Below are 26,147 nucleotides of genomic sequence, written 5' to 3'. Positions count from 1 at the left end.
ACTATGATGTTTTGTACGGATTCTGAATAACCATAATTACTGACGTTTAATATTTCACTGTAAAAACCACACCGAGGCACATGCTAAATTGGCTACAGGATTGCAGTTGCCCCAGTTACATGTCAGCTGTAATATATTGAGGTTTTTCTTGGGTCCCAGGTTTGCGAGATCAGACTGCACCAGATGTTGCAGGGTTTTGTTTTGCTTGCGTTAGCGAGAGGTCACATCTGTTTAGAATTGACCACTTCACTCGTATCATGTGCTGTGGTCATGCGCTAATGAAACTGATTATTTGTTACCTAGATTCCGATTGTCCGTGTCAGAAACTGGAATGTTATTCTGAAAACGCGCATAAAAACCCCGGCTCGCATTACTTCACGAGACGCTATGACCAGCCTGTTCCTGTAATGCCGGGGATCTCAACTCCAGTCCCCAGGAACCGCAACAGGTCAGGTTTCCAGGAGATCCCAAGCTTCAGCACAGGTAGCTCAATCAGTGGCTCAGTCTCAGAAGCTGAACAGGGAGTGATTGAGACATCTGTGCTGAAGCAGGGATATCCTGAAAACCTGACCTGTTGAGTCTTGAGAACCCCTGCTGTAATGCCATGCTCCCATTTCCCTCGCCACAAACATTTGAATTAAATCACAGTTAGAATTAACCCTTTCAGTGGACTTGCTTGCTTCACTTCGCCTCAAACTAAAATAGCGACCAGATTTTAAAAGCACTGATCCAAATATATTGATCAATCTTTCTTCAGCTATATTTATGTGACTGAATGGTAATAGTTTGCTGTGAAACCCTGCACCAGTTTTGGCTTTGCATTCGTACAGCTCTTTAACCCTTGCTGCTACGGGAGTCAGCCATACATTGAAGAGCATAATAAGAACAAGGAATAAAACATGCGAGTAACTACAAACGCTTTGCTTTGGACGCTGTAATTACTGAATGATTTGCCTATTTCTAGCTGTGTCAGAAGTATCTCTTCCTACGCCTTTATTTATATTATTGCCCACTGTGGTTTAGATAACCCTTTCACTGCTGACGGCAAACAAATTCATTATCATAATGTAACTATAGAAATACGATGTGTGTGTGCAAAGTGTGCTCATGTTCTGTGTACCCGACCCACTCACGGCTAACACACCAAATAAGTGTGTACTACTGCCCTGCAGGAGCAAATGTCAAGGACACCAGCCCTGGCATGTGTGTAATGTATCTATTACTCTGCATGTAAAGGCCCGGTCACACCCCAGCGCACTGCCATATAATCACCAGGTTTGTTTGCATTGGGTCTGTTGGCCCGGTCACACCCCAGCGCACTGCCATATAATCACCAGGTTTGTTTGCATTGGGTCTGTTGGCCCGGTCACACCCCAGCGCACTGCCATATAATCACCAGGTTTGTTTGTATTGGGTCTGTTGGCCCGGTCACACCCCAGCGCACTGCCATATAATCACCAGGTTTGTTTGCATTGGGTCTGTTGGCCCGGTCACACCCCAGCGCACTGCCATATAATCACCAGGTTTGTTTGCATTGGGTCTGTTGGCCCGGTCACACCCCAGTGCATTGCCATATAATCACCAGGTTTGTTTGCATTGGGTCTGTTGGCCCGGTCACACCCCAGCGCACTGCCATATAATCACCAGGTTTGTTTGCATTGGGTCTGTTGGCCCGGTCACACCCCAGCGCAGTGCCATATAATCACCAGGTTTGTTTGCATTGGGTCTGTTGGCCCGGTCACACCCCAGCGCAGTACCATATAATCACCAGGTTTGTTTGCATTGGTCTGTTGGCCCGGTCACACCCCAGCGCAGTGCCATATAATCACCAGGTTTGTTTGCATTGGGTCTGTTGGCCGAGCTCTGGATTTTATTCCCTACAGGGCTTGATGCACCATGAATTGTATTTACGCTCCATGTTGGGAACCTCTATTGTAACAGAAAAGAACAAAGAATATTCACAAATCCCAGGTGGGAAATCTAGAAACACAATAACTATAGAAAAGTAGCATCCTAAGTTAGCATACTGACCTCTGAAGTGGGGGACACTGCCCAATGTCTTAGTGCTTAGAGCCAAACAACGTAAAAGTACCTGTTCCTGCGGTATTATAACTTCAGGTCGTGGACTCGTGGCGACAAGGACTCATTATCCTATATTATGCTGCACTGTACAGTGGTAACTGGTACTGTACATCTTTTGCCCCAACAAAATATGGCTATAGAGTAATAAAGGGTGCTCAAAACCCGCTCAGCCTCATCAAAACCCTGACAAGCTGCAACGTGTCTGTAATAGAGAGTTTAATTCCCGGAGTGACTTGGTCGCCTTACCTTCACCCCGTCACATGGTTACACCCTCCATGTCCCTAAACGTCCCAGTTAGGTAGCGGTGTCGGTCTTCTTAATGTAAACATTTATACGCCGGGATTGTCTTTCCCAAAGACGGCCCCGACACCGACACAAAAACTATTCCCAAACTGCTCCCTTCTGTAACCTCATCTGAATAATTAGTCACATTTGCTTTGATGAGTTTTTATTGTTAGCCCCGTGGGCGAGAAGAGACTTGTGTTGTGCGCGTCTCAAGCAGACTGTGAGACAAGGAAATGTACAGGAAATTAGTCCACTCATCGTCTAAGAGGCATCACGTGTTGTACACATGGACAATACATCGAGACCGGTAACACAAACACAAGCAACCACCATCTCACAATAGGGAGGTATGGTGTTTAAAGGAAAGGAGTGTCTTATTTAGTTCGATGCACCCTTTTCTAACAGGTTTATCTGTGCATTTCCCCAATGATAACTATTTGACTTGTTCAAGATATGATTGATCGTTATACATATTTGTTCGTTCCAGATAAAGTCCTTTTAATTACATATACATATTTAAACACTGCTTGGATGGCAGTGTATAATGATAAGGAAGAGACGTCATAAGTGGTACAGTTTCTCTTTTTGGGGACCGCCACATCTCATACAATTGGGTCAGTTCTCTGCCTGTTTGCAAAATAACCATTCCCTTCACCCCTGTAATTACTGGCAGAGCGGCTGCGTACCTTGGGTAGGACGTCAATCTGTTATCATCTTGTTTTTTTCGCAGTTTTCTTAAATTGAACATTTAACTAACATGTATTTTTACAATATATATATAGTTTTAATATAATCTGAGTGTGCAGTGTCTTCTTTTGCTATATTGGAGTATAAGTATAGAAGCGGTTAGTGGGGTTTCCACCTTAGATACTAGAACCTCTATCATTGTACTTAATAGTGAAAAATCTTTCAAATATATATATTCTGTGCTTAAATAGCAAACATAATAGAAGCAGAAATCCCTTAAGTCAGCAAGAGGGTTAAACAGTTTCAGATTTAATATGAAATAATTTCACTACGCAAGGGATTGAGGTTTTTTTTTTATATCTACCTGATTATGTTGCTTACAATAACCCACTGCTTAGACACTAAACTGGTAAGAGAATATTGCATTGTAATCCATGGTTAAACTTGGTACAGAGAGCGACGTTCTTTGTCCAAGCTGTAATATGCTGGAAAGGATATTACATAAGCCGCAGGATTGTGGGTAAACATATAGTATATCAAACCATTATAATTTGGCTTTGCTGCCAAACTCTGAACTCTGAACTCGGTAACTGATACGGCGTGGCATGAAAAACAAAAATCATCACAGATTTCAAAGAGTTACCGTATTACTCTGACATTAAAGAGCTGCGCGTTAATCAATAGCAGATTCCTTCCCCCAGAGCACAGCTATAAATATTTAAATAAGTTACTATGGCAAACGTCCCTAATCCCAACACTCATGTGCGCTCTGAGGTTACAGAAGCACGTGGGGAAGGCTTGGTTCCTTGGTACGGTGGGGGGAATTTGCACAGCGACCCTTCTCTGTTGGCATTGTCCACGTCTGCTATGAATAATATCTATTTGAAAAGATGAGCAATAGCTTAGAATAACCCCGGTTTCATCAGTTGTGGTTTCTGTTAACCCTCCTAGCTCTGGAGGTCTCTCACACGCATCGGTGAGTAGTGCTCTAGCATAGTCCTGCAAACACCCCGGGCGCCACCGCTATTTTGCGGGGTGACTGGAACGTGTCCTACGTAAGAAGGCTTAATCTTGTCTAACGATTTGCAATCTTTTAGTAACTAGAAAAAAATCTGTTACTTCAAACTTTCCTAGCGCGTGGTTATCTGATCGCACGCAACACCGTAAAATGTGGTACTCCGTACGCCTATATCCTAATTACGCTCACTCATTTGGTTTTTATTATTATTTGCAAATAAAAGTTGCGTTTGCCATCAGTGGCCCCTCCCACCCTCATGTTCCTGAAGGCCACGGGGTATTTTGCGAGGGCCAGTTAAGAAGGGTCTCTCTTCTCGCTCTGTTTTTGTTAAATCTACAGAGACCTTCAGTAGGTATAGATATATATGTGAACTTACACTCTACTGTAAAAAGTTGGTGGTATATAGCAAGATAAGTTTGTTACCACCATTTTAATGTATTTAACTAGGCAAATACAATTATTACTGTAATCCAAGATACCTCCCACATAACTGCTTATATCTCACAATAGTGCGTTATACTTATTTCTTTATATAATAATGTGTAAAAAAACAAAATGTATTGACCAAACCAATACAAGTAGTGTGTATTGCCTTAATCCATGTGCCCTTAAAGATTTCAAGCAGGAAAAAAGTTGCAAATAAGGATTATTCACAATCTCATCCAAGTGATAATGAATCCGAGTGCAGTGTACTCCTAGCCGGCTTTCTTACCGTTGATTCTGTTAAACCGCCAACAGAAACAGATAGTCCCATTAGTACGTAGTATCGATATGCTGGTAATCCCAAAAGCCGTGTGATTCGGGGAAAGGCTTGTGATGGAGCATTCCAGTTTAGAGTTTCTGCTTCTGATCTATGCAGGGGAAAAAAGGGTAAATTCATTCCCCAATTCTTGATCATGTTTGAATTACTTTAGTCGTCTTATTGAACAGCTTTGCAAAAGTTCAATAAATGGATCCCCCATAGCACAGGCAGCATTAATAGTGTAAGACCCATTAAATCCAAACTGGTCCTTCTACGATAGGTTAGCAACTTTGTGGCTAATCATCGTGTCCTTCGCATACTTGACCTTGCTAAATATCAACTACAATTGTGGAACTGGGATATTGACAAGCTAAGAACCAAATACGTTATAATAAACTCGCTTATATAAAGGGAAAGTGGAAAGCAAGTGCCAAAGCTCAACATCATATAGTAGCCTACAAATGATCCCAATATTAGACGCACAACACTTCAGATAACTTACATGTTAGCAGATACATTGATGACTACACATGCAATCACACCCTTTGTTATAGCACACAGATATCCCCACCGCACCAATCGGCAATGTTTAAGTAGGATCTAAAGGCGGATAGCAGTACACATGTATGTAAAAGGCAGGAATCATGAAAGGGAAAAGGAGAATGTAGAAGGAGAAAGATGGCAAAAAAAAGGAGGAATAAGGTAAGAGATTTGTATAAAAGGAAGAAAGAAAAGGATTTGACCGTGCTCTGTTATATAAGTTACACCAGTTACAGCACCTATTCATGTGCAGAGTATGTTCCGTGATGCAAGAACTCTAGTGACGGATCTAGGATATAAGTATCTATTATATAAGTCCACAGCACTGGTACGGGGGCTACAGGATAGACTAAACACAGTTCTTCAGTGGTCTGCAGTCTTCATGGGGACCAATAATCCCTGAAGGGGCAAGGTACCGGGAATGAACCCACCACAAAGCCCCTCATTAGGACGATCCCTGGATCTAGCTGAACCACATATATAATAATATAGAAACTGTAACTCACATATTAGAAGTGCCCCCATCCTATATCCATGCTCAGGCGTGCTGTCACTGTTGAGACGTCCAGAAGCAAATCCAGAGAGTGTGACGCACAGCCAAAGAGAGTGGGTCCACAATATCATAAAAAATAAGTCCTTTATTCGTCCATATGCAGAAACAGAAGTGAAAACCTCCAACATGTTTCATGCACCAGCACTCCTTGAAAAATTGCTGGGGCACGAAACATGTTGGAGGTTTTCACTTCTGTTTCTGCATATGGACGAATAAAGGACTTATTTTTTATGCTATTGTGGACCCACTCTTTTTAGCTGTGCGTCACACTCTCTCTGGATTTGCTTGTGGACAGTACCTATTCAAACTGTAACAAACATGGCATACTGTAGAGAGAGACACCTCAAAAGGTATTCTAAAGGACATTCTGCAAACTGGATATAAAAGCGAAGGCAGCTAGTTTTAGGTTTTTACCTCGGAAATATTCTCTCCAAATCTTCCCGATGTGGAATGTGTGGCACTGGTGGGCTATCAAAGTAGAGGAGATTAATAAACACAGCGCCGGCATGCGCTCGGAACCGATCAATTTTTTCAGCCGACTGTTGCGACAGGCAACACATCATCCGCTGGCTGCTGCAGGATAACACAAATAACACAACATAACATTAAATCAACAGAATTCAACCCACAAATTCAAACTGTGGGGTACCCTGGTCAGGATGAGGATAAAATATAACTACGTTATTAACACTCTCCAGGGTCAGGAGGGCATGGTCCAGGCTCCTAGCATTAACTAGATATCGAGGCTGTTTGATTTATATAATTCCTTATTCTTAATGGTTCGTAAGTTTGACACAAAGATGTCATTGTGTCCAGGACTTCTCTTTCATCTCCTGTGGTCATGATTTTATACTGATAAAGTAAACAGCTACACTTCTCCAAAATATACAGCCAGTAAAGTCCCTTTTGATCTCCAAGTACCAAAGATTAGAAGTTAAACATGAATTAAGCATGAAAAGTGCTGGAGGAACAACCATTAACTGAAACCCATATATTCTTTTAAATACATTTATTTCCTGGAATATATCTTCCTGGAAAGAAAGAATGTATACTTAGTCTTAACCTTGCTTTGAACGGTTCTCTGATGATACCATGATATATGTAGGACTTCTACTGCTATGAAGTTTACAGACTTTGTTTAAATTTGTCATTTCTATGAATTTCTAACACCTCAATTTCAGAACCCCACTTTCTAGTGTCTCCCCAATCCTTTCCTCAAGAGTTTATGGGTCGAGTAGTGTGTATCCCTTCGACATCCACAGTTGTCAATTAACAACCAGGCTATTAATGTCTCTGGCAGATAAAGGTTTGCATCACTGTCCCCAGAATGACACATGCTGACACTGCAAAACACCCATTTATTCCTATGAAACGTCATGTCTTTACAAACGTGATGTATTTCACTTACAAGTCTGGCCCTATGAGATCTGGCTGCCTCTTTACTAGCAGAAGCGTGACATCCATCAGACTGGTCATGGCAGTTTCTCGCACCCTATAAAAAGGAAAGAGAAAATCAGTGAATGTGTTGATATTTTGTATCGACATTGTCAGGAGGATTTAACGACACTAATAACAAGCCCATCTTTTCAGTCAGACATTATAGGTAACACATGAAGTGATGGGGCAGACGAGATGATTACATTCACAGATACTCTGAGGTTTAATATGCAGAATGTAGCTAAGAATGGGAGCAGGAGGTGTCTGTGTGCAGCTAGGGGAACTGTGTGCCCAGGTGCTTATACGGACAGGGGGTACACCCATGTTACATAAAACGGGGTGTAATAGCTTTGCCATTTCCGCAACCAATATTCTAGAGCGCTAATATTTTATCTTGCAGTGTATGCAGCGCTGTGCATAGAAACGTCCAGCACAATAAATGTCTGTCCCACAGAGCTGACAATCTAATGTTGGTGCCTGAGGTACGGAGAGATTAGGTGACTTGCCCAAAGTCACAGGGAGAGTGGACCCTGTGACTGGAACCGGATTCAACAACTTCAGAGGCTGTGACATTGCTACGGAGCCACTCTTTCAGCATTACGCACACCCATGCGTACATGTGGCACAGCTGTTCCAAGGTGCAGAATTTCGCAAGAAGCAACTTTTTTTGCAGTAAAATGTTTAAGTGAGCAATAAAGTCCAGTGAGATTTTTCTCTGCTATGGAAAACAGAGCAATTATGTGAAGGTCGTAAACAAAACACACGCACAACTTAATTCCGCAATAGTCTGACTCCAGCATTGTTTCAGAATGAACGGAAAAGTTGTTGATCAATTTAAGGTCTCAAATTACAGCCAGGTGGCACTTTTACTTTTTTTTTTTTTTTTTAAAGAAAAACGGTTGAGATTTTGTGCCGTCTGAGAAATTTTTAACTAATATTGACCTGCCTCCAAACTTTTGAAGCTAGCCAGCACAAATATATGAAATTCTATATCTCAAAGCTTCGTGGTTTCAAGTTGTTTTTTTTTCTCTTTTTCTTCAAATAAGTCTTAGAAGGCGTTTCTGTTTAGCACCTGTAGACATATTGGACAAGTCCCAGCAAACAACCCGTCATGCAGAAAAGAGCGTTCACATCCAAAAAAGTGAAGGTTGTAGATTTTCCCATGAAACCTTAAAAAACAAAACTTCACATAGATTCACTGCCTCAAAACTTAGCTATTCAAATGGAAATAAATCTCAAAACCGTGGTGTTTGGCATTCTCTGAAAGAGTTGTCGTTTTCATTCAACAATCCCCTCCACCTTCTAAACAAATGAGAAAAACACAATGCGCTATATAATCACCGTCATACCCCTGAAGTTCCAAGGTGTAAGGTTCAGAACAACTGATGGCCTTTAAAGATTGTTGGGTTTATCCAGTCTCCTATTCCAGTAGCAGCATCCACCACCTCTGAGACCGCACATACATGCAAGAAGGCACCGTGACGTGTATTATCCGCTAGTTGCAGCGGGATTTCGGAGATATATAGAATTAGATTGCAGACCCATTTGGCTCTTAAATTTACTATACACTAAGAAGGTTTTTGGAAACAGCCACAGGAAAGCAGATATAGAATATTTAGTTAGCACTCTGAAAATCCTCCTTAAATATAATTTAACTTACATTCATTTAGAGTTCAGACATTATTTATGGGGGGAAAAAAGTAGCAATTATTATGCGTTATTATATATATATAAATATATATAAATATATACTGTATGTATGTTTACAGTGACATGGAGTGCTCTTTAATATGGTATAATGGCTTGCCAACTGAAAGATTCTTCGTTCTTCTATTCGCCCCTTCTTACATCTCCGCTGTAATCTCTCGCTGCAGCAGCGTTTCATTAAGCTCTAATAACTGATCCTGCGTTAACTACTACTGACCTTAATGATCGGTTACGCCGATTGAACGCCAATATCTGTTATCAGAGGTTTGTCAATGGCGATCTTTGCCCCAGTCGACTGCTATCTTACGCCTGAAGCCTTGATGGCTCCCTACCTTGCTTCCCCGCACTATACCGCCAACCCATTTATTATCTTAAAGGTAGCACTGACTAACTCTCCTAGCAAACGCACTTATAAATAAATCCAAGACAAATGTGGCCTTGATTAGGTGTTATCGGACCGTACTGACCCATGCAGTCATGACTGAAGTCAAGACCACAATGATCATTATTGCCCCAGCGATAAGAGTATAAAACAGAATGAAAACACAGCATTTCTACAGCTGAACTGCGTAAAGAAGCACCTGTCAGTTCAACGTTAGTGTCAATAGTTCATATTTTCTGGTTTAATAGGAAGAAGCCGGTTTATTCAGCATGTTCATTCCTTAGGCTTTGTATGTCTGGAGATTATTACACTTGTGTTACCTCATCTGAGCGGTTTCATATGAAACGTGAGAATACTAGATTAAAGATAACAATTTTTTTCTCTTGTGATCTATTTCTTTTAACCTCTTTTCCCAGCAACGTTGATATAAATGTGCATGCTCAGACCAGTGCTGTTTGGGTCTCTGAGACACTCACAAGAGGTGAGCTTGGACTAAAGGAGTAATCAGGAGTCAGTGGTAAGAACACAGACAGACAGACAGGTCAACCTGATTCACATCTCCATGTACGCCCCCACTATGCAGTACTCAGGCGATAAGGAGCCTGCAAGGAATTGGTAATGCTAATATTTCTCGCCTGTGCTTTTGGGCAATATAATTGGTTTAAGCCAATATGGCTTTTAAGGGTGAAATCCCCAAATTATTTTGAGGACGCAGGTAAATCGAAGTATTTTAAAGCGTGTTCTTGCCGTTGGGGCCTCTATGCATTGGCAAGCAAGGCGGTGAAGGGGTTACAATCATGTTTTTATTGCTCTTAATTTTATATACTGTATAATAAACACAATCACGTGGCAGCAAAACATTATTTCATTTTGACAAAAAGGCAGCTATATTGGTCTATTTTTAAAATAGCCATCTCAGGCACGCGGCATTGTGAACAAGACTGGTTAGAACAGGAGTGGTCAACTACAGTACTCAAGGGCCACTAACACATCAGGTTTTCAGGATATCCCTACTACCGCATAGGTGGCACAATCAGTCCCTGCTTCAGCACAGGTGGCTCAATCAGGTGATTGAGACACCTGTGCTGAAGCAGGGATATCCTGGAAACCTGACCTGTTTGTGGCCCTTGAGGACTAGAGTTGGCCACCGCCGGGTTAGAGCATAATGAGTCTCGCTGAAATGCGACATTAACAAAAAATGTCTTAATAACAGAGCGGCAGGGCTTGCACTTCTATTGCTACATCCGACGTCTTTCCTCACAGCCTCCACCCTTCCTTCATTACAAGATAACAAAACAGAATGTTTAAAGCAAACAAATGTCTTCATTCCTCGTGTCTCACTGCACGCCTAGGGCATGCCATTGTCATGTAACAAAGTCATGCCTTGCCCCGATGTACATTTAACACCCTGCTCTTCTACATTCCGATTTATTGCTGGCACATGGCGCCTAGACTTCTGCCCTAGGGCAGCCCTCCGCGCGTTCCACGGCATGAAGCCGGCATTACACCGTGACCGGCCCTTAAACCGATATGTGACTAATCAGTGGCAAGCACTAATACCAAATGCTCATCGTTAAATGTGGCGTTCAGTGCGAGACGGCAGAAACAGCGCCCGTAAGAAAAGGTCAAGCTTCATTTTTAGAAAGATTGGGCATACAGGGATGTGCCAGATAAGTGAAACAAAGGAAGAGTACTGATCTGTGTATCATCGTAGCCACTAGTTGTAACATGACTGTTCTATCACCTCCCCATGTGGGGACATGTGCCTGTATGATAGGCATGCACCGGAATGTCGCACGGCTGTGCCCCTTTCCTTTAAAGTGCCTTGCCACTGGTAAATGTTTCAGGTCATCAACTCCATCGGTACCAAGGAGAGACTTCCTTATTGTGGATCTGTGCATAGCTATGCGTTCCTTAAGCATTCTTGTGGTTTTACCCACATAGTATAGGCCGCAGGGGCATTTGATAAAATAAACCACAAATTTTGAGTCGCAGTTTAAAAAATCCAAAACCTTGATGGGATTGCCATTATGAGGATGGGCACATTTTTTGCCCACTGACATATATTGGCAATTAACGCAGCCATGGCATTTGTATACCCCTACCGTCTCCGTCAACCACAAGGGTGTAACCGCATATTTCTCCAGAGTCTGATTGCGTTAATAAGTCTCCCAAACTGGGCCCCCTTCTGTAGCAGAACAGGGGGGGGGGGATTAGCAAAATGTTGGCCTATTTTCTTGTCATTTGCCTAGATATGCCAGTTGTTTCACACGCTGTTCTGAATGAGGTTAGGAGAAAGTGCTATATGTAGTCACTACATGGACTGCCGGCTCCAGTAGTTTTTCTCTGGTTGGTATTCTTGCTTCAGCTAGAGCAAGTTGTATTTCGCCTTCATCATAGCCTCTATCACAGAAGCGATCAGACATTCTGGATAGAGGCTTCTCTACATCCAATGGATTACTCGTGATCCTGCCTACTCTCAGCATCTGAGATAACGGAAGTCCCGTCTTCAATGGCAGGGGGGTGATGGCTCTTGGCATCCAGAAGCGTATTCTTATCAGTGTGTTTATTAAAAATCCTAGTGCAGTCACATTCTGTATGTACCCCACAGGATCTAAAAATGTAATTTCAGTTTTGTTGTACAGTAGCAAGATGTGAAACGGATGGTTGACGGAATGTTATTGATGTACGATACATATTCAATGAGTTCTTGTTCACTACCACACCTCTAACCATAAATATGCCATCTATATAGCAGGTATAATGTTGAATACATTCCACATGTGGGGCATCGTTGAGGAGGTGAGTTTGTTCATCCTCATACATGAACATGTTTGCATATGACGGGGCCATATTGGATCCCATCAGTTGCTGTTAGAACGATTATTCAAACCTGAAAGTTTTTATGTAGTATGATTTCTACAAGGAGTAAAATGAATTCAGGGGGCGGTTCAGTATGGCCAGTGTACCTGCTGAATTGTTGTCTGATGGCATCCATTCCATCATGGTGCGGTATGTTGGTGTACAAACTCAAGACATCTAAGGTTACTAGTATGGCATTGCTGAGATTTATTGTTGATTTAGCCAATTTGTTAATGAAGTCCATGGTATCCCGAACATAAGAATGCATTTTGGTCACCAATGGTTGTAGGTGACAGTCCACAACTGGGAGATGCGGTGGCATAGGAACCACCTTGCTGAAATAATTGGTCTCCCAGGTGGCTTCGTAAGTGATTTATGCACTTTTGGCACTGTATACAATACTGGCATGATCCTGGGTAAGGAACTGTGCAGTATCCTCAGTGATCCACGAGTTGCTAACCCCTATGCGAATAATGGAGTCAAGCTCCCGTTTGTAAGCTGTGGAGGGATCAGAAATAAGCCTTTTATGGTGATCTCTGTTAAGTTGTGTCAACACTTCTTCTCTGTAGTAGGCATAGAACATGACTACTATGTCTCCTCCCTTATCCGCTGCCCTGATATCCTTGTTGCGTTTGAGGGTTGCCTGCCGTTCTTCCTTTGTGATGTTATTGTAATTAGTCCTATGGTTACTGATCTGGCTTTTGGTATCCCTTTCAACGAGACCCATAAAAAGGTAGAGATAATGTGGTTGATGACTTGAGGATGAAAGGTGCGTTTAGGTTTGAAGATCCGCCTGTGGTGTGTGGGCTCCCTGGTGATAAAGTGGTCATCGCTCATTTTATGAAAGAAATCATTAAGCCGTAGTTGACGGTTCATTTTAACCAAGTCCACCTCCCATTCAAAGGGCTTCTGCAAATTGGTGGGGACATAGGACAGTCCCTTATTGAGGATACTTCGGTCAGCTGGCGTCAGAATGTGAGATGAAATGTTAAAGATCACGGATTCTTCACCTCGGCACCGCTCCCGGTTTTGGCTTTCGTTTGTCTTGGAGGAATCTTTGGTTTCCGCAGAATTTGGGGTCACTTCTACCAATTGTGGGCTGATTTTTTAATTCTAAACACACAAAGAAAAGTTTTTCTTGTGGTAGTGTAAAAGTGTGACAGCATGCAAACAGAAATCCACATCTCTCTTTTCTTTATATAATATATAATATATATATATATATATATATATATATATATCTCAAATGAAAATATTACTGTGTGCTCATTTGCATGTCTTAAGACAGGTCTGCAACCCCGCCTTTCATCATCACCCAGCATACAGTGCTTCCACCGCAGCAAGGGATTCTGGGAAGTGACATGCAAATGAGCACACTTTTGTCACCTTTTTTTTGCCCACCATCACACACACACACACAGACACACACAGATAAATAACATTTCTACCTAACCGGCGTCAATCAGTATAGAATGGAAAATAAGTGACCAATATTTCAAACAAGAAAGTCACTAACTCAATTTACATTCAAGTTGTAGAATTCTTCCCGCTTTGAATGAAACTACTGTCTATACTTTGCCTAATTAATCAACTTCAATTATTTAGAACATGCAATACATGTAACTTTGTAAAGTGCTAGTCACTGAGTTCATACCTTCCTGAAGATACACACATATATACATACCTTTAATATAGTAGATAACTAGGAAAAGAACATAAAAAAGACTAAGCTTTTCATGGGCGAAGATAATCCCAAGCATCAGACAAGATTAGTTTAGCTCCACAATGTCTCTCATCCGCTGAGCTGCAGCAGCACAGATTGATATCTGTACACAGGCTTATTAAGTATTGCGTTTCAAGACAAACCATGAGGGAGGCGAAAGCGTACACATGGCTGAGCAGGTACAGAAGATATCATTTGTACTGATATATTAAAAGGATAAAGTGTAAGAGATGATTGGAATTCCCGTCGCTTATACTGCGGTATTCTTCAATCCCAATCAGCAGCGAGAAGAAAGCCCTGAATATTACGTGAAATCCATGTACTCAAACAGATCAGACACAAAACGTGACCTTTTACATCAGGGGGGGGCTCCCGGGGTTAGGGTGGCCCCTGAAAGGGTCTTGAAGTAGCCCTCGGACGGTCTGCTTCCTCTTATTTCACTGTAGTCGGACAAGCAGCCAAGTGCAATTATGTTCACACTAAAACTCACTTGTAAGAAAATGTACATGGCGCAGATGTTAAAAGATTATTGTGCGTGAACATTTTGCCAGCATGTACATGAATTTAAATGTACCCCACATTAAGTGACGATACTTTATGGCCCTTCTACTCCCAATTTCTTTTCTAATCCGGCCCCTCGGGGAAACTGGTTTTAGAGGCCTGTTTTAGGTGCTGTAATGTCCGTAGTCGCATGGTTAATTGCTGGTGCAGTGACTCCGCCAGGGCTTACTCACTGGCATTACATCATTCGTTATTCTTCTACGCAAAAAGTCCATTTATAATGTCATCTCATGGAACCAATAGGAGGAGAGGGGAGATATGGTAGAGACTCCTGGACTATTATTAACTGCTACGGGTAAAATAACCCAAGTGTCATCTGTTGGGCAGAGAATTACATACCTAGGTATGTCTCATATAAGAGGGTGACAACTGCATTTGGCAGCAAGGGGACCTGTATGTAGGGGAACTATACAAACAGAATACTGTATGTCCCAGAGTGTTATGTAGGAGTACACAGAATAGAACTGCTACGCTGTACAACGGCTCCCTCTAGTGCACAGTCTGTAATATGCCGTTTGCTCACTTTCTGTGGGACTCTCGCTATTTATTCTTACACGTCTGTCTTCTTTACATCATAAAAGTGTCTGCAAATCGCATACAAGCGCTGCATAGTACACTGGATTACTGGAGCAGGAATACATTTGCTTTCTACTTGTGAAAAAACAAATCGGAATTTTGTTAGACATTTGGTTACATTGTTTTATAAAAATGTCAAACACCAAAGTGTGTATCCAATTTAACCTGTTCCTTGCTGGACTGTAACATTCGCCACGTCTTTGGTAAAAGTACAGCACTGTTCCTATGCAATGCTGTGTACTATATTATTACCCAGTACTGTACATGATACAGGGATCTTGTAATGTCTAATATTCTAGTTAATTGCTGTATTCTGTTCTGCTGAAGGTTATTGAATGAATAAAGACGCACACCCTTAAAAACCTTGAGGTTTTTTTTTTTAAGAACCTATCCAAAACTGATAAAACATTAGCTATGTAGCATTTAAAACCCCAATTAAAAAGTCCAAGGACATTAACAGGTTCTCCGTCATGCTAGAATGTTACATTTCAGCAGGGGTAACCAACTCCAGTCACAGATATCCCTGCTTCAGCAGAGGTGACTCAGACTGAGCCACCTCTGCTTTAGCAGGAATATCCTTAAAACCTGACCTGTTGATGGCCCTTGAGGACTGGGGTTGAGCCTCGCTGCTGTAAAGGACTGAACGTATTCATTGTAGTGAGAATAATGCCGATTCCCGCTGAGGAGAAGCCTTCAGGACAGAAGATACACGTTGTCAGATAGTTCCGACGTCGCTAGGTCTCCGGTTGCCGGCTCTCACAAAGGGCAAGCAAGAGCCACCCATTAGCCGTACAGTCCCAATGTAACGCTTTTATTCCAGCACGTTCCTGTGCGCCGGGCTAGTGTTCCCATTAGCCGTACAGTCCCAATGTAACGCTTTTATTCCAGCACGTTCCTGTGCGCCGGGCTAGTGTTTGGGACATTCTAGCTACTTTTATATAGTGGCAGAAGAAGAAAGAAAGTCATTGAATACGAACCACGGATTGCAGAATGAGGTCACCAGAAACCAACTACAATAGCAATTCATATAGTAGGCACGTATTTAATGCAACAAAATCCATTGTATAACACAAAATATATCTACATTGCCCACGGTTTTATTACTTTGGCCTGATTTCTTTAACACCACATTCCCCCCTTTCCCAGAAGCCTCGAGGAGTGAAACTCATACAATGTTAGTATCTTGTTCCCATAGCACGTCCAGCTCTCTTCTTTTTAATGTTTTTCTAGTGTTAATTTTTTTTTGATTTTCTTGCACTGGGATCTGGGAAGAGCCTCCATATAAAGCTCCCAGGCACTTCATATTTTACAAGATATCTCCTGAACGAATCATCACATTTCAAAAATAAAAACAGCTTTGGAAAGGGCAAAAATACATCTCTAAAAAGGAAGTTAAAGATGCAAAAAAATAAAATAATGGTGAACTGCTGCTTTAAAGGAGCAATTCAAACCATCGTATATTTTTAGCCATTTTCAGCTCCAGGGACCACCTGCTTCCAAAGCGACTAACCTCCGAAGCGCTGGTATCGCGCCTAACCTCCGAAGCGCTGGTATCGCTCCTAACCTCCGAAGCGCTGGTATCGCGCCTAACCTCCGAAGCGCTGGTATCGCTCCTAACCTCCGAAGCGCTGGTATCGCGCCTAACCTCCGAAGCGCTGGTATCGCTCCTAACCTCCGAAGCGCTGGTATCGCTCCTAACCTCGGAAGCGCTGGTATCGCTCCTAACCTCCGAAGCGCTGGTATCGCTCCTAACCTCCGAAGCGCTGGTATCGCGCCTAACCTCCGAAGCGCTGGTATCGCTCCTAACCTCCGAAGCGCTGGTATCGCTCCTAACCTCCGAAGCGCTGGTATCGCGCCTAACCTCCGAAGCGCTGGTATCGCTCCTAACCTCCGAAGCGCTGGTATCGCTCCTAACCTCCGAAGCGCTGGTATCGCTCCTAACCTCCGAAGCGCTGGTATCGCGCCTAACACTCCGAAGCGCTGGTATCGCTCCTAACCTCCGAAGCGCTGGTATCGCGCCTAACCTCCGAAGCGCTGGTATCGCTCCTAACCTCCGAAGCGCTGGTATCGCTCCTAACCTCCGAAGCGCTGGTATCGCTCCTAACCTCCGAGCGCTGGTATCGCGCCTAACCTCCGAAGCGCTGGGTATCGCGCCTAACCTCCGAAGCGCTGGTATCGCTCCTAACCTCCGAAGCGCTGGTATCGCTCCTAACCTCCGAAGCGCTGGTATCGCGCCTAACCTCCGAAGCGCTGGTATCGCTCCTAACCTCCGAAGCGCTGGTATCGCTCCTAACCTCCGAAGCGCTGGTATCGCTCCTAACCTCCGAAGCGCTGGTATCGCGCCTAACCTCCGAAGCGCTGGTATCGCTCCTAACCTCCGAAGCGCTGGTATCGCTCCTAACCTCCGAAGCGCTGGTATCGCTCCTAACCTCCCGAAGCGCTGGTATCGCGCCTAACCTCCGAAGCGCTGGTATCGCTCCTAACCTCCGAAGCGCTGGTATCGCGCCTAACCTCCGAAGCGCTGGTATCGCTCCTAACCTCCGAAGCGCTGGTATCGCGCCTAACCTCCGAAGCGCTGGTATCGCTCCTAACCTCCGAAGCGCTGGTATCGCTCCTAACCTCCGAAGCGCTGGTATCGCTCCTAACCTCCGAAGCGCTGGTATCGCGCCTAACCTCCGAAGCGCTGGTATCGCTCCTAACCTCCGAAGCGCTGGTATCGCTCCTAACCTCCGAAGCGCTGGTATCGCTCCTAACCTCCGAAGCGCTGGTATCGCTCCTAACCTCCGAAGCGCTGGTATCGCGCCTAACCTCCGAAGCGCTGGTATCGCGCCTAACCTCCGAAGCGCTGGTATCGCTCCTAACCTCCGAAGCGCTGGTATCGCTCCTAACCTCCGAAGCGCTGGTATCGCTCCTAACCTCCGAAGCGCTGGTATCGCTCCTAACCTCCGAAGCGCTGGTATCGCGCCTAACCTCCGAAGCGCTGGTATCGCTCCTAACCTCCGAAGCGCTGGTATCGCGCCTAACCTCCGAAGCGCTGGTATCGCTCCTAACCTCGAAGCGCTGGTATCGCGCCTAACCTCCGAAGCGCTGGTATCGCTCCTAACCTCCGAAGCGCTGGTATCGCGCCTAACCTCCGAAGCGCTGGTATCGCGCCTAACCTCCGAAGCGTGGTATCGCTCCTAACCTCCGAAGCGCTGGTATCGCGCCTAACCTCCGAAGCGCTGGTATCGCTCCCTAACCTCCGAAGCGCTGGTATCGCGCCTAACCTCCGAAGCGCTGGTATCGCTCCTAACCTCCGAAGCGCTGGTATCGCTCCTAACCTCCGAAGCGCTGGTATCGCGCCTAACCTCCGAAGCGCTGGTATCGCGCCTAACCTCCGAAGCGCTGGTATCGCTCCTAACCTCCGAAGCGCTGGTATCGCTCCTACCTCCGAAGCGCTGGTATCGCGCCTAACCTCCGAAGCGCTGGTATCGCGCCTAACCTCCGAAGCGCTGGTATCGCTCCTAACCTCCGAAGCGCTGGTATCGCTCCTAACCTCCGAAGCGCTGGTATCGCTCCTAACCTCCGAAGCGCTGGTATCGCTCCTAACCTCCGAAGCGCTGGTATCGCGCCTAACCTCCGAAGCGCTGGTATCGCTCCTAACCTCCGAAGCGCTGGTATCGCTCCTAACCTCCGAAGCGCTGGTATCGCTCCTAACCTCCGAAGCGCTGGTATCGCTCCTACCTCCGAAGCGCTGGTATCGCGCCTAACCTCCGAAGCGCTGGTATCGCTCCTAACCTCCGAAGCGCTGGTATCGCTCCTAACCTCCGAAGCGCTGGTATCGCTCCTAACCTCCGAAGCGCTGGTATCGCGCCTAACCTCCGAAGCGCTGGTATCGCTCCTAACCTCCGAAGCGCTGGTATCGCTCCTAACCTCCGAAGCGCTGTATCGCTCCTAACCTCCGAAGCGCTGGTATCGCGCCTAACCTCCGAAGCGCTGGTATCGCTCCTAACCTCCGAAGCGCTGGTATCGCGCCTAACCTCCGAAGCGCTGGTATCGCTCCTAACCTCCGAAGCGCTGGTATCGCGCCTAACCTCCGAAGCGCTGGTATCGCTCCTAACCTCCGAAGCGCTGGTATCGCGCCTAACCTCCGAAGCGCTGGTATCGCTCCTAACCTCCGAAGCGCTGGTATCGCGCCTAACCTCCGAAGCGCTGGTATCGCGCCTAACCTCCGAAGCGCTGGTATCGCGCCTAACCTCCGAAGCGCTGGTATCGCTCCTAGACCTCCGAAGCGCTGGTATCGCTCCTAACCTCCGAAGCGCTGGTATCGCTCCTAACCTCCGAAGCGCTGGGTATCGCGCCTAACCTCCGAAGCGCTGGTATCGCGCCTAACCTCCGAAGCGCTGGTATCGCTCCTAACCTCCGAAGCGCTGTATCGCTCCTAACCTCCGAGCGCTGGTATCGCGCCTAACCTCCGAAGCGCTGGTATCGCTCCTAACCTCCGAAGCGCTGGTATCGCTCCTAACCTCCGAAGCGCTGGTATCGCGCCTAACCTCCGAAGCGCTGGTATCGCTCCTAACCTCCGAAGCGCTGGTATCGCTCCTAACCTCCGAAGCGCTGGTATCGCGCCTAACCTCCGAAGCGCTGGTATCGCTCCTAACCTCCGAAGCGCTGGTATCGCTCCTAACCTCCGAAGCGCTGGTATCGCTCCTAACCTCCGAAGCGCTGGTATCGCTCCTAACCTCCGAAGCGCTGGTATCGCGCCTAACCTCCGAAGCGCTGGTATCGCTCCTAACCTCCGAAGCGCTGGTATCGCTCCTAACCTCCGAAGCGCTGGTATCGCTCCTAACCTCCGAAGCGCTGGTATCGCGCCTAACCTCCGAAGCGCTGGTATCGCGCCTAACTCCGAAGCGCTGGTATCGCGCCTAACCTCCGAAGCGCTGGTATCGCTCCTAACCTCCGAAGCGCTGGTATCGCGCCTAACCTCCGAAGCGCTGGTATCGCTCCTAACCTCCGAAGCGCTGGTATCGCGCCTAACCTCCGAAGCGCTGGTATCGCTCCTAACCTCCGAAGCGCTGGTATCGCTCCTAACCTCCGAAGCGCTGGTATCGCGCCTAACCTCCGAAGCGCTGGTATCGCTCCTAACCTCCGAACCCCTACCCCGAAGCGCTGGTATCGCGCCTAACCTCCGAAGCGCTGGTATCGCGCCTAACCTCCGAAGCGCTGGTATCGCGCCTAACCTCCGAAGCGCTGGTATCGCTCCTAACCTCCGAAGCGCTGGTATCGCGCCTAACCTCCGAAGCGCTGGTATCGCGCCTAACCTCCGAAGCGCTGGTATCGCTCCTAACCTCCGAAGCGCTGGTATCGCTCCTAACCTCCGAAGCGCTGGTATCGCTCCTAACCTCCGAAGCGCTGGTATCGCTCCTAACCTCCGAAGCGCTGGTATCGCTCCTAACCTCCGAAGCGCTGGTATCGCTCCTAACCTCCGAAGCGCTGGTATCGCTCCTAACCTCCGAAGCGCTGGTATCGCGCCTAACCTCCGAAGCGCTGGTATCGCGCCTAACCTCCGAAGCGCTGGTATCGCTCCTAACCTCCGAAGCGCTGGTATCGCTCCTAACCTCCGAAGCGCTGGTATCGCTCCTAACCTCCGAAGCGCTGGTATCGCTCCTAACCTCCGAAGCGCTGGTATCGCGCCTAACCTCCGAAGCGCTGGTATCGCTCCTAACCTCCGAAGCGCTGGTATCGCTCCTAACCTCCGAAGCGCTGGTATCGCTCCTAACCTCCGAAGCGCTGGTATCGCTCCTAACCTCGAAGCGCTGTTATCGCTCCTAACCTCCGAAGCGCTGGTATCGCGCCTAACCTCCGAAGCGCTGGTATCGCGCCTAACCTCCGAAGCGCTGGTATCGCTCCTAACCTCCGAAGCGCTGGTATCGCTCCTAACCTCCGAAGCGCTGTTATCGCTCCTAACCTCCGAAGCGCTGGTATCGCGCCTAACCTCCGAAGCGCTGGTATCGCTCCTAACCTCCGAAGCGCTGGTATCGCGCCTAACCTCCGAAGCGCTGGTATCGCGCCTAACCTCCCGAAGCGCTGGTATCGCGCCTAACCTCCGAAGCGCTGGTATCGCTCCTAACCTCCGAAGCGCTGGTATCGCGCCTAACCTCCGAAGCGCTGGTATCGCGCCTACCTCCGAAGCGCTGGTATCGCTCCTAACCTCCGAAGCGCTGGTATCGCGCCTACCTCCGAAGCGCTGGTATCGCTCCTAACCTCCGAAGCGCTGGTATCGCGCCTAACCTCCGAAGCGCTGGTATCGCGCCTAACCTCCGAAGCGCTGGTATCGCGCCTAACCTCCGAAGCGCTGGTATCGCTCCTAACCTCCGAAGCGCTGGTATCGCGCCTAACCTCCGAAGCGCTGGTATCGCGCCTAACCTCCGAAGCGCTGGTATCGCTCCTAACCTCCGAAGCGCTGGTATCGCTCCTAACCTCCGAAGCGCTGGTATCGCGCCTAACCTCCGAAGCGCTGGTATCGCGCCTAACCCTCCGAAGCGCTGGTATCGCGCCTAACCTCCGAAGCGCTGGTATCGCTCCTAACCTCCGAAGCGCTGGTATCGCTCCTAACCTCCGAAGCGCTGGTATCGCTCCTAACCTCCGAAGCGCTGGTATCGCTCCTAACCTCCGAAGCGCTGGTATCGCGCCTAACCTCCGAAGCGCTGGTATCGCTCCTAACCTCCGAAGCGCTGGTATCGCTCCTAACCTCCGAAGCGCTGGTATCGCGCCTAACCTCCGAAGCGCTGGTATCGCTCCTAACCTCCGAAGCGCTGGTATCGCTCCTAACCTCCGAAGCGCTGGTATCGCTCCTAACCTCCGAAGCGCTGGTATCGCGCCTAACCTCCGAAGCGCTGGTATCGCTCCTAACCTCCGAAGCGCTGGTATCGCTCCCTAACCTCCGAAGCGCTGGTATCGCGCCTAACCTCCGAAGCGCTGGTATCGCTCCTAACCTCCGAAGCGCTGGTATCGCTCCTAACCTCCGAAGCGCTGGTATCGCTCCTAACCTCCGAAGCGCTGGTATCGCGCCTAACCTCCGAAGCGCTGTATCGCGCCTAACCTCCGAAGCGCTGGTATCGCGCCTAACCTCCCGAAGCGCTGGTATCGCTCCTAACCTCCGAAGCGCTGTATCGCGCCTAACCTCCGAAGCGCTGGTATCGCGCCTAACCTCCGAAGCGCTGGTATCGCGCCTAACCTCCGAAGCGCTGGTATCGCGCCTAACCTCCGAAGCGCTGGTATCGCTCCTAACCTCCGAAGCGCTGGTATCGCGCCTAACCTCCGAGAGCGCTGGTATCGCTCCTAACCTCCGAAGCGCTGGTATCGCTCCTAACCTCCGAAGCGCTGGTATCGCGCCTAACCTCCGAAGCGCTGGTATCGCTCCTAACCTCCGAAGCGCTGGTATCGCTCCTAACCTCCGAAGCGCTGGTATCGCGCCTAACCTCCGAAGCCGCTGTTATCGCGCCTAACCTCCGAAGCGCTGGTATCGCGCCTAACCTCCGAAGCGCTGGTATCGCTCCTAACCTCCGAAGCGCTGGTATCGCTCCTAACCTCCGAAGCGCTGGTATCGCGCCTAACCTCCGAAGCGCTGGTATCGCTCCTAACCTCCGAAGCGCTGGTATCGCTCCTAACCTCCGAAGCGCTGGTATCGCGCCTAACCTCCGAAGCGCTGGTATCGCGCCTAACCTCCGAAGCGCTGGTATCGCTCCTAACCTCCGAAGCGCTGGTATCGCTCCTAACCTCCGAAGCGCTGGTATCGCTCCTAACCTCCGAAGCGCTGGTATCGCTCCTAACCTCCGAAGCGCTGGTATCGCTCCTAACCTCCGAAGCGCTGGTATCGCGCCTAACCTCCGAAGCGCTGGTATCGCTCCTAACCTCCGAAGCGCTGGTATCGCTCCTAACCTCCGAAGCGCTGGTATCGCGCCTAACCTCCGAAGCGCTGGTATCGCTCCTAACCTCGAAGCGCTGGTATCGCTCCTAACCTCCGAAGCGCTGGTATCGCTCCTAACCTCCGAAGCGCTGGTATCGCTCCTAACCTCCGAAGCGCTGGTATCGCGCCTAACCTCCGAAGCGCTGGTATCGCTCCTAACCTCCGAAGCGCTGGTATCGCTCCTACCTCCGAAGCGCTGGTATCGCTCCTAACCTCCGAAGCGCTGGTATCGCTCCTACCTCCGAAGCGCTGGTATCGCTCCTAACCTCCGAAGCGCTGTATCGCTCCTAACCTCCGAAGCGCTGGTATCGCTCCTAACCTCCGAAGCGCTGGTATCGCTCCTAACCTCCGAAGCGCTGGTATCGCTCCTAACCTCCGAAAGCGCTGGTATCGCTCCTAACCTCCGAAGCGCTGGTATCGCTCCTAACCTCCGAAGCGCTGTATCGCGCCTAACCTCCGAAGCGCTGGTATCGCTCCTAACCTCCGAAGCGCTGGTATCGCTCCTAACCTCCGAAGCGCTGGTATCGCTCCTAACCTCCGAAGCGCTGGTATCGCTCCTAACCTCCGAAGCGCTGGTATCGCTCCTAACCTCCGAAGCGCTGGTATCGCGCCTAACCTCCGAAGCGCTGGTATCGCGCCTAACCTCCGAAGCGCTGGTATCGCTCCTAACCTCCGAAGCGCTGGTATCGCTCCTAACCTCCGAAGCGCTGGTATCGCGCCTAACCTCGAAGCGCTGGTATCGCTCCTAACCTCCGAAGCGCTGGTATCGCGCCTAACCTCCGAAGCGCTGGTATCGCTCCTAACCTCCGAAGCGCTGGTATCGCTCCTAACCTCCGAAGCGCTGGTATCGCTCCTAACCTCCGAAGCGCTGGTATCGCGCCTAACCTCCGAAGCGCTGGTATCGCTCCTAACCTCCGAAGCGCTGGTATCGCGCCTAACCTCCGAAGCGCTGGTATCGCTCCTAACCTCCGAAGCGCTGGTATCGCGCCTAACCTCCGAAGCGCTGGTATCGCGCCTAACCTCCGAAGCGCTGGTATCGCTCCTAACCTCCGAAGCGCTGGTATCGCGCCTAACCTCCGAAGCGCTGGTATCGCGCCTAACCTCCGAAGCGCTGGTATCGCGCCTAACCTCCGAAGCGCTGGTATCGCGCCTAACCTCCGAAGCGCTGGTATCGCGCCTAACCTCCGAAGCGCTGGTATCGCGCCTAACCTCCGAAGCGCTGGTATCGCTCCTAACCTCCGAAGCGCTGTATCGCTCCTAACCTCCGAAGCGCTGGTATCGCTCCTAACCTCCGAAGCGCTGGTATCGCTCCTAACCTCCGAAGCGCTGGTATCGCTCCTAACCTCCGAAGCGCTGGTATCGCTCCTAACCTCCGAAGCGCTGGTATCGCTCCTAACCTCCGAAGCGCTGGTATCGCTCCTAACCTCCGAAGCGCTGGTATCGCGCCTAACCTCCGAAGCGCTGGTATCGCTCCTAACCTCCGAAGCGCTGGTATCGCTCCTAACCTCCGAAGCGCTGGTATCGCTCCTAACCTCCGAAGCGCTGGTATCGCTCCTAACCTCCGAGAGCGCTGGTATCGCGCCTAACCTCCGAAGCGCTGGTATCGCTCCTAACCTCCGAAGCGCTGGTATCGCGCCTAACCTCCGAAGCGCTGGTATCGCTCCTAACCTCCGAAGCGCTGGTATCGCTCCTAACCTCCGAAGCGCTGGTATCGCTCCTAACCTCCGAAGCGCTGGTATCGCTCCTAACCTCCGAAGCGCTGGTATCGCTCCTAACCTCCGAAGCGCTGGTATCGCTCCTAACCTCCGAAGCGCTGGTATCGCGCCTAACCTCCGAAGCGCTGGTATCGCTCCTAACCTCCGAAGCGCTGGTATCGCGCCTAACCTCCGAAGCGCTGGTATCGCGCCTAACCTCCGAAGCGCTGGTATCGCGCCTAACCTCCGAAGCGCTGGTATCGCGCCTAACCTCCGAAGCGCTGGTATCGCGCCTAACCTCCGAAGCGCTGGTATCGCTCCTAACCTCCGAAGCGCTGGTATCGCGCCTAACCTCCGAAGCGCTGGTATCGCTCCTAACCTCCGAAGCGCTGGTATCGCCTACCTCCAGACCACTCCGAAGCGCTGGTATCGCGCCTAACCTCCGAAGCGCTGGTATCGCTCCTAACCTCCGAAGCGCAGGTATCGCGCCTAACCTCCGAAGCGCTGGTATCGCTCCTAACCTCCGAAGCGCTGGTATCGCTCCTAACCTCCGAAGCGCTGGTATCGCGCCTAACCTCCGAAGCGCTGGATCGCTCCTAACCTCCGAAGCGCTGGTATCGCGCCTAACCTCCGAAGCGCTGGTATCGCGCCTAACCTCCGAAGCGCTGGTATCGCGCCTAACCTCCGAAGCGCTGGTATCGCTCCTAACCTCCGAAGCGCTGGTATCGCTCCTAACCTCCGAAGCGCTGGTATCGCTCCTAACCTCCGAAGCGCTGGTATCGCTCCTAACCTCCGAAGCGCTGGTATCGCGCCTAACCTCCGAAGCGCTGGTATCGCTCCTAACCTCCGAAGCGCTGGTATCGCGCCTAACCTCCGAAGCGCTGGTATCGCTCCTAACCTCCGAAGCGCTGGTATCGCTCCTAACCTCCGAAGCGCTGGTATCGCTCCTAACCTCCGAAGCGCTGGTATCGCGCCTAACCTCCGAAGCGCTGGTATCGCGCCTAACCTCCGAAGCGCTGGTATCGCGCCTAACCTCCGAAGCGCTGGTATCGCTCCTAACCTCAAAGCGCTGGTATCGCGCCTAACCTCCGAAGCGCTGGTATCGCGCCTAACCTCCGAAGCGCTGGTATCGCGCCTAACCTCCGAAGCGCTGGTATCGCGCCTAACCTCCGAAGCGCTGTATCGCTCCTAACCTCCGAAGCGCTGGTATCGCTCCTAACCTCCGAAGCGCTGGTATCGCGCCTAACCTCCGAAGCGCTGGTATCGAGCCTAACCTCCGAAGCGCTGGTATCGCGCCTAACCTCCGAAGCGCTGGTATCGCTCCTAACCTCCGAAGCGCTGGTATCGCGA

At 48.7% G+C, this 26,147-nt stretch overlaps 1 protein-coding gene across 2 annotated transcripts in view; it reads right to left on the bottom strand.

The window, feature by feature from the left end:
- The window catches only part of TBCD (tubulin folding cofactor D), a 176,376-nt gene that overhangs the window by 16,828 nt on the left and 133,401 nt on the right, over positions 1 to 26,147 (bottom strand). For both annotated transcript variants that reach the window (XM_075579659.1, XM_075579660.1), the window contains exons 30-32: positions 7,316 to 7,399; positions 6,322 to 6,480; positions 4,785 to 4,923 (exon numbers count right to left, since the gene is read on the bottom strand). In XM_075579659.1, the coding sequence (XP_075435774.1) occupies positions 4,785 to 4,923; positions 6,322 to 6,480; positions 7,316 to 7,399 (382 nt within the window). The remainder of the gene's footprint in view (positions 1 to 4,784; positions 4,924 to 6,321; positions 6,481 to 7,315; positions 7,400 to 26,147) is intronic.

This window comes from Ascaphus truei, chromosome 22 (genome assembly GCF_040206685.1).
Source record: "Ascaphus truei isolate aAscTru1 chromosome 22, aAscTru1.hap1, whole genome shotgun sequence".
In the NCBI taxonomy this organism is placed as follows: Eukaryota; Metazoa; Chordata; class Amphibia; order Anura; family Ascaphidae; genus Ascaphus; species Ascaphus truei.
The sequence above is the reverse complement of the archived record's forward strand: the minus strand, read 5'-3'. Positions and strand labels throughout refer to the sequence as shown.